We start from the raw sequence: 9077 nt of genomic DNA, 5'->3' as shown, positions 1-9077 counted from the left end.
AATTAAAGAACATCGCATGGACCAAAAATCAGAAGTGTGCCGGCACATTTTATCGAATCCGACACATAAAGTTAATTTTGCCGAGCCGGAGATTTTGGACGCAAACCAAGACCGCGTGAGACTGTTGTTTCTCGAATCGCTTTTTATTCAAAGGCATGAACCCGAGCTCAACATCGACACAGTTTCCATGCCCTTGCGTCTGTTCAACACCTGACCCATATCTCCGGTTCTTATCTTTTCGTCTACGCCACCGTTCTAAACGTCGTTCCCTGTTATCGTCTGTGACGTCACTTCACACATCTGGCTTTTCCTTTTTTTTCCTTAGTGCTTTATATACCGTGTTCTACAGCTTGATTGAAAACATGTACTGATGATGACAACAGAGATTGTCGAAACGTCTACACGATGTATTCTATATACACCACTACCTTGGCAGTAATGTTTATGATTAAACTACTTTTCAAGTCCGTGCATAGTTTTCCTAACTATTGCAAAGTTTGCACAAATTATGTAGCAATCGTTACAGACCTGTGTTTTTGTATCAGAAGTGTTATTGAACAGATGTCGACATTTTTTGCAAAAAAATGTAAAAAATTCCTCGGTATAATAATTTGTTTATAGTCAACATTTGCCATTTAGCCACCTGCGGATTGTAAATTTTCTAGAACTCGCCAATGGAGAAATTACCAACAGCATGACGTATTTTTTTATTGCACCAAAAGAAATTAAAACAGGGTCATGCCGTTAAGGAATAACGTCTACAGAAGAGTTTTACCTGACGTTTGCACCAGTTTTTCGTCCGAAAATGGCAAACAACTCTTTCGTGTAAGTATTTATCATTTCATTTGTCAAGTCTTCTCTGGAAATACTTTTATACATAGTTTAGAAATCATGACTGTGTTTTGTACCGTTTTGTATTTTAAGTGAAAATATTGCAACATTCACAATGATATGGCAAATAAGTTGCTTTGTGTGCCTGTAATATGTTGGTATTTTGGTGTCCCATACAACTTTCGAGTGGTAAGTGGTGACCACCTATCAAACCCTCTGCTATGTATATGTAAGTTTTTGCACATACCGGTGTTTTGTACCAGAGGTTATCGCACAGATCGAGACAATTTGTTTTGAAAAAATCGTCCGTAAATAATTTTTTTTAAATAATTTGTTTTGGCCAACATTTGGCTACCTGCAGATTTAAAAAATCTACCTGCCGTGTAAATTGTTGAAACTCGCCAGTCGGGAAATCACCAGCAGCATGACGTATTTTTGATTGTACCACAGAAACGATTGTCCCACAAAAATCAAAACAAGGTCATGTCGTTAAGGAATAACTTCTACCGAAGAGTTTTACCTGACGTTTGCACCAGTTTTTCGTCAGAAAGGGGCAAACAGCTCTTTCGTGTAAGTATTTATCGTTTTATTTGTCAAACCTTACTGGTAATACTTCTAGAAATAGTTTTGTTTTGCAATATTTCCGCTCAGGTCAGGTCAGGGGTTTGTAATTTGCATTGCAGCCTCTTATAAAAATATGTAGTGTGTATTTTTACCGAAAAAAGAACAGCATTCATACTCATAGGCTATGCCTCTATTTTAAGTTGTATAAACTGGGAAAAACACATTCTTTTTAAACCAACTTTAAAATAGCAGTATTTGCAACACTTGATTTGTTTCAAGTTTGTAGAGCTCTTTTGCCAGAAAAGCTCTACAAACTCGATATTACGCCTGGCATCAATAGCTTATATATTCGAGTTGTTTGTTTAAGTAATCATGCCCAAAATTTTCAATATTTTTTTATTGTTAATAAGTTGCAGGTAAGTCAGTAAATAATACAATGTGTACAATATTTAGTGCTGCGCCAAAGTTTTTGTTGGTTGACACATTTTTTTCCAATTTGTGATTTAGGCCGAAATATTGTGCATAAATTCAAATAGACTAGGCCAGTGGTTCCCAACTGGTGGTAGTGGTACGCAACAACATTGCTGGTGATACGAACAACTTTTGGAATTTTATTTATTTCGTATTTTTCCACACAAATAGATTATTCTGACAAAATGTTTTTTACTTAAAACACTGGGTTGCATATCACTTGCTCTGCTGATGTTAATATAGAATGCCAGTAATTTTTTGTAAACAAAATGTTGTCTCTTTCAATTGTTTCATCTATAAAAAAACGACACACTTAAACAAGTTTCCACAGAATTAAGGTGTACTGCAAGTGCAAAAATTACACTAAATGTATAAAATTATTTTTATAATGTCAAAACTACAACATTACTAACAAAAAATTGGTACATATGACGTTTTGCCTCGCATTAATCGGCTCATGGAAAGCAGTTACAAATTTTCGATGGCGTATGTAACAGTTGTTTGATTAAAAATACTTATTTTTAAGTATGGGTTGTATGTCACACTATTGTATTTCGTTTACAACTTGGAACTGATATAACACAGTGAAAATTTTTAACAATTTGACTTAATTAGGATGCACTGAATGCGGGTTACATGGAATCCTATTTTAATCTTGGACCTCAGCTACGAACTCAAGATGAACCTGCTTACTGTGGTTTGTCTTCTCTCGTGATGGTGCTGAATGCTTTGGCTGTTGATCCAGGTTATGATCACTACATTGTTTTATTCTGGTTAGTTAGTTGTTGTATGGTAAGTTAAAATGTTACCAAAGAAAACCAAATTTGTATCAAAATACAGGTTCAGTCCACAAGTTTTGAAATGACATTTAAGCTCCACAAAAGTCAGTTTAAAAACATTATAAGCAATGGTGGGATTCAAATTTTTTGTCAGCCGGATCTATTACAAAATTCATATTTTTCAGCAGGTTACATAAAGTCCATTGACATTAACCAGTAATGCTAACCGGTTCACTGATCTCATAAAATTTTGTGAGACATTTTGATAGAACCAGTGCAAACTGGCTGAATCACACCACTGATTATAAGCAATGACATACAAATAAATAGATATGGTTTGCAATGCTTTGAATGTTGAACTAAAGTTGTCACAAACATTTGCATTAAAATTATAACAGCTAAATTTTTATTGTTAGTGGTAAAGTTACTTTACTACTCACAAAATTAAAGGCTATTATGTTTTTGGCAAAACTATGCTCCATGCCAAGTGTTTTGTGTAATTAAGTAAAAAATGTTTACTGACTGTAGTAGTATTTTTCTAATGCTAGGTTTAAGATATACAATAGACTGGGTGGTTACCTGCAAATACTAAACTAAAAACTTTCCAGGCATAGTGTGGAAAGGTGTGTGGAGATGGTACCATGAGGATATGCTTGAATGCTGTCTCCCACTTGAACAGATAAAAACTGATGGTGTTACATTGGAACAGTTATCATGTATTGCCAGATGCAACCAACTGGAGTCACAACATTTTCACACCACTGAAGAACATGACATTGATGCATTTCGGTAGGACAATATTTCTTTTTAAAAACATTTCAGGTGCAGTAATAAACCGAGATACTTAAATGCCAAAAAATATAAGGGTAGCAATGTTTTTCTCTTAACATGTCAAAATCAGCTTTGTTCAGTTTAAGGAAATTAGAATCTAGCATTATAGTACTTTCTACATCAAGGGTGGGCAACCCACACTTGCAGCTTTAGACTGGCCCATGACAAATATCTAACTACCTTTTATATCTGGCCATTGATCATATTAAAAAGTAGTTTATTTATTGATCAGCTTTTGCCTCTACTATGTTACTCACCTCTGCAATATCACTACTACTTTGGCCCACATGTAAATAAAGGTTGCCCACCTTTGCTCTATAGTTTAATATACATTCTTGTCAAGGTATAATAAAATAAACTGCAGACGTTTTCTCAGAAATCTTGTAAAGGAAGCTTGTCAAACCCAAGAAATGGCAATAATTGCATCATTCGGTCGCCAAATTTTAAAACAGACTGGGACTGGCCATTTTGCACCAATTGGTAAGGATAAGATGAGATTATAAAATCTTAGGTTTGAATCTGTGTGGGAAGTGCAGCAGAGAGTATTGCAAATGTCTACTACCTCACAGAACCAGGTGCTCTACACCAAAGGTTTCAAAACGTTTTTCAAATAACTAATACAGTTTTTTTTATGAAGTTTAATTTTATGAATTACATGGATATGCCTTAACTATTTCAATTTCATATGTATTTGTAAAATGGGTTAGCATTTTAAGCATCTATGTACCATGATAATTATGTTACCAGTTTTTTAATTATTGTTTTTCGTGAAAGTGTACATAATGGCATGTGACTAATGTAGTGTCATATCACTGGTGTAGGCATGAGCAGTTGCTGAAATTTCTAAACAATAAATCATGTCACTAATTATAGGTCCCCTTTCATGATATTTACCCCATCAGCCCCTAAAATGCGTGAATTTTTAAACAATGCCTGAATTGGATGAAACTTTGACAATTTGTTCATTTTGCCATATTTAGGTGTTGATTGTTGTGTTTCACCCTGCATTCTCATGATTAACCCCACTGCCCCCCTAAAAATGGTGAGTTTTTAAACAGTGTTGGAATTGGTTGAAATTTGTGTAGCTTGTAGAACGTGCCAGTTATAGGTGTCAATTGTTGTGTTTTACCCTATAAGCCCAACATATCCCCATTAACCCCTAAAATGGGTAAAGTTGTAGGCAATGTTCAAATTGGTTGAAGTTAGGATAGTTAGTAGATTATGTCATTTTTAGGGCTGTAGCTTTAACATTTACCCAACCAGCCCCCTAAAATGGGTAAGTTTTTTTTAAACAGTGTCTGAGTTTAATGAAATTTTGACAGCTTATAGAATTTGCTATTTGGAGGTGTCGATTGTTGTGTTTACTTTATTTTGATATCTGCATAGTTTGTACTTTTAATCTAAATTTATATAGTTTGTATTCTACATAGTATTATTATTCAAGCCAAGAACTGATTACAGTGTTTTACCTTCTAACACCAAAATTACTGATGGTTATCTCTTGAATTGCATTGTTTTTAACTTTGCATGTGTGGGGACCCATGAGTTTCTGCTTGCACAAACAACTAAGGTTATAAAAGATGGCGAATGTTGTTTTAGTGTGGCTTTGGCAACAACAAAACATCTGTACATGTATAAGCTTTTTTGTCCAGGTGGGTACTGTCCAACAGAGGATTGCGTTTTGATTCTTGAGCCAGCGAGGTTTAAGTATCCGCCTTTTTGGGTCCCATTGCCTTTGTTTTGGAGATCAATGTGCACATTAGACAAAGGTAAACTATTTATTTCTGCAGTGTTTGGAATCATATTTAACTTTGACAATAATAATTAATTGAATACGTAAAAAATAACTTCAATGGAAAACAGTTTTTAATTGAATAACTTGATTCAAGGTTTCAACAATACAAGTTAATCTGGTTAATAGCATAAAATTGTGCACCTAAACAGAACATTACTGACTTAAGAGAAAACTGTTATTTTGGTAAACCATTTGCATTGAATTCCAACATTTATATTTTATTTTTTTGCTATATCATGCAGCAACTGGAAAATACCGAGGGTATATGACTCTGCGAAAGTGCAACCGACAGCCAACTTTGCTGTTTAAAATATCAAAAACATTCAATGCCACAAGTCCAACAAGGGATCACTCTGTTATTCTTTTCAACAACATTATTGATTTTCTCCACTCAAAGGTTGAGAATCCAGATGAGGATGAACCTATTATTAAGGTTTATCATGTTTTTTTCTCGTTTTGGGCCTCTTAATTTAGTATGAGCCCCTTTTCAGTAACGTACAGCACATTTCAGCTTTACTTCTTTTTGCTGTAGTTGTTTATGTGTTTTAGGCAAAAGGGGTGAAAACTTTTACCGCTTTTGCAGAATTATATCACTATATGAGATGTAATTAATTTCTGATGCGAATTTGTGAAAAAGGGAGTAAATAAAATTTGTCTGGTTTCTCCCGGAAGAAACAACAATCAAAAATTAAGAATTACTATTCTAAATGATTTCTGTCCATATCTAAGGCTATTCTATAGTTTCATTGTTATTGGTATGTTTCTGTCCAATTCCTCTGCTTATAAGGCAGCCTTAAACAATGTCTTACAAACTTGTTCTTGTAAAGTTATACAATTAAATTACACAATGTCTTACAAACTTGTTCTTGTAAAGTTATACAATTAAATTACACAATGTTTGAAAACATAAAAACGTCATTTTGCTTTTCAACAAAAGGTTTTTGACAAAAGTTTTCATGAAGTATTTTTTTCTGCAGAGAATTTGCAAAGAAATCTTTGATATTTCGATGGCGCACTATTCGGACAGAGGCAAGGGTTTATTCTTTAACAGCCTTACCGGTGTTAAAATGGGTGAGCTGTCCCCCGAACATCAGGAGGCTGTCTTCACACTGGTCAAAGAAGTGGAATCATTGAAACTCTACAAACTAATAAGATCAACTCTTGACAAAGTGACATGTTGTCAGACACTGTTTACAATCGAAGACAGTAAGTGTATTATTATGGGTCCCCTTCCCTTTTTTTCTTTTTTTTTTCTTTTTTTTTTTCTTCCCAAAGTTTGTCCGCCTCGTTTTTTTTATCAAATGCTCGATGGATTTGGATGAAATTCACACAGGTGGTAGATAGAGTTATGTAGATGTGCATCCCACTTTGTTTTTGTTGACAACCCCAGTATTTACCCCACTAGCCCCCTAAAATGGGCATTTTTTCTCAAAGTTTGTCCGACTCATTTTTCCATCAAATGTTTGATGGATGTGGCTGAAACTTACACAGATGGTAGATAGAGTTATGTAAATTTGCATCCCACTTTGTTTGTCCTGATAATCCCAGTATTTATCCCGCTAGCCCCCTAAAATGGGTGAGTTTTTAAACAGTGTCAGAATTGGCTAAAATTTGGATTTCTTGTATAGTATGCCATTTATAGGTGTCAATTGTTGTGTTTAACCCTGTAGCTCTAACATTTACCCCACAAGCCCCCAAAGTGTAAAACGTATTTGTATGTTACTGGACACCACAAATGAAAGATTTCTGTGTCGCAATGGTCTTACAAGGGCAACCAGTTGTATGTTACTCGTTTGTGACTTTATGGGTCGCTTGGTGGACGTTTTTGCGCCATGGCGGTTAGCGGGTTGTTAACAGCTCTATGATGTCAGAAACAGCAACGGTTGTTGCTTAAAACACCTGGTGTTCGAAGTTTTAAACATTGGTGGATTGGGCTGAAATTGTGCAGAACTATTGATGGAGTCATTGACGTTTTGTATTTTTTAGTTTGTTTGTTGAACCCTATTAGTTACCCCACTAGCCCCCTAAAATGGATATAATGGTTATCTATTGAAATGCATTATTTTTAACTTTGCATGTGTGGGGACCCATGAGTTTCTGCCTGCATAAACAACTAAGGTTATAAAAGTAGGTTATAGTGTATGTGCAACGGCAAAATGTGCTAAACCACCCTTCTAGTTTACAGTGGTTTTAATTCTGTCGCAATATTACAAAAATGTCTTCGTATATATTTGTATTATTTTGCATGTCTAAAAAGTTGGTTTACATATAATGCTATTTTGTATGATTGTTTAAAGTAGGTGATTAGTCTGGTATTACCCTTTATATAACTGATAAAATTCCATAATCCACCATTTGCACCTATAACTGTGTTGTGCTCCATAACAGTTGAACAGTGTGCAGCTATCTTGGCTTGGTGATTGTTTTAGTAAATATAAGAAACATTTTTTTTTTGCTAATTTTGTTTTTAGTAAGAAGTCAGTTTGTTCATGAAATTCTTGTTTTGTCTTCATCAGGCCCGAAGGACTGCTGTAGTAAGGAAAACCCTTGTGTTCTCTGCCTTCCCCATTTTATGACTATTTTCCTTCTGGTCTTGCCTGTATTTGCAAATGAGACCAAAACACAATGTTTGGATCACAAACCTGTTGAAACAGACAAGGCAAATTACAAGGGAACATATTATGAAGTTGTTTTAAACTTAGCCAAGGAGCTTAACACTGGGAATCAGGATAACAATGGACAAATGCTTCTATTTAATGAAGTGGAGCAGTTGCAGAAACAGGTGGTCAGTGTATTGAGCACTGAGAAGGGTCCAAGTTGTTGTGGTGTGAAATACATATAAGTCACATTTGCACCCTCTTTGTGTAAATGTTGCTGCTGGTGTTCTTATCTCTGGCTTTTGAATTCGCCACCCTCTTTCCAATGCTAGTCATGTCTGTATGGATCACTTTGTTTGTGCTATCAAAACCTATATGGGCCACCATTTTAGGTTAACAATAGATGACCAAAATGCAATGCTTGGCAAAAAAACATTTTAGGTTAACAATAGATGACCAAAATGCAATGCAAAATTTTTTTTTACAATTGCCTATTCAATTTTAACCTTTGCTTGTTGAGAGAATATTCATGGGCTGTTAGGACTCATGAGTTGTAGTACAGGGTATTGACTGCAGCTCCTCTTCTGGGCCAGGTCCTTAGAATACCACTGATTAATAACTATAAGTAATAGAATAGTCTTGTCTTCAGTATTCACAAAAGAGTTAAGCTCTGGGTTTTATGTACATTTATTGTTTTGTTTTGCCAATATAATTGGATTTTTTCCTTTACACCCTAATAGGTTAAAGTATACCACCACACTGCAATTTCGTTTTGATTTAATTTGTCGTACAGTACTTATGAATTCAGTTATTCGCATAACCAATTGGTCAAGCTTTATATGCGATTAAGCGGACCAGCAAAATACGTAAGTTTTCACCATCCTTCTTACTTAACCTAACGTGTAAAAAAATGTATTGGTTGTGTTGATGCACTTTAAAAGCTTTTGTATCGAAAAAAGTAATTTGACATGCAATGCAGAAAGTGAACATTGTGTATATTAGTGCTAGCCATCCTGTGATAAGGGTGACAACAACAGACCAAAAATAGGCTGATAGGAATAAAAACGAGCGCTGATCCAAGATTTGAAATTACTGATACATTATTGACTTTGTTTTAATTATCAGTGAAAGATCGATTATTGTTCGGTGATATAGGGGTAGGCTTTTAAGAAAACTGGTGTAGATCATAAGTCCACATTTTTTCGAGCG

The 9077-nt window shown here is 34.9% G+C and overlaps 1 protein-coding gene across 7 annotated transcripts; it reads left to right on the top strand.

The window, feature by feature from the left end:
- The first annotated feature begins 9 nt into the window (after positions 1–9).
- On the top strand, positions 10–8850 carry LOC145224482 (glutathione gamma-glutamylcysteinyltransferase-like). 7 transcript variants are annotated; one of them, XM_080090992.1, is made up of 10 exons: positions 10–435; positions 666–825; positions 1282–1401; positions 2482–2611; positions 3254–3434; positions 3841–3956; positions 5129–5245; positions 5514–5704; positions 6249–6477; positions 7788–8850. In XM_080090992.1, exons 2-10 carry the CDS (start codon positions 739–741, stop codon positions 8111–8113), a joined length of 1497 nt encoding a protein of 498 aa, XP_079947118.1. In that variant the 5' UTR covers positions 10–435; positions 666–738; the 3' UTR covers positions 8114–8850. The 7 variants fall into 7 exon arrangements, with proteins under 7 accessions (XP_079947118.1, XP_079947119.1, XP_079947117.1 ...); XM_080090993.1 differs by having other exon boundaries at positions 10–825; positions 3853–3956; XM_080090991.1 differs by having other exon boundaries at positions 10–825.
- Positions 8851–9077: the final 227 nt, after the last annotated feature.

This window comes from Phallusia mammillata, chromosome 4, assembly GCF_965637545.1.
Source record: "Phallusia mammillata chromosome 4, kaPhaMamm4.hap1.1, whole genome shotgun sequence".
Taxonomy (NCBI): domain Eukaryota; kingdom Metazoa; phylum Chordata; class Ascidiacea; order Phlebobranchia; family Ascidiidae; genus Phallusia; species Phallusia mammillata.
This window is presented reverse-complemented; position numbering and strand designations above follow the sequence as displayed.

Excerpts from the sequence above, each read along its gene's own strand:
- LOC145224482 (XM_080090992.1), top strand. The coding sequence starts at position 739 with ATGCCGTTAAGGAATAACGTCTACAGAAGAGTTTTACCTGACGTTTGC. Across the intron at positions 3,957-5,128 it reads TGGCCATTTTGCACCAATTG|GTGGGTACTGTCCAACAGAG; the intron begins GTAAGGATAAGA and ends TTTTTTGTCCAG. Across the intron at positions 5,246-5,513 it reads AATGTGCACATTAGACAAAG|CAACTGGAAAATACCGAGGG; the intron begins GTAAACTATTTA and ends TATATCATGCAG.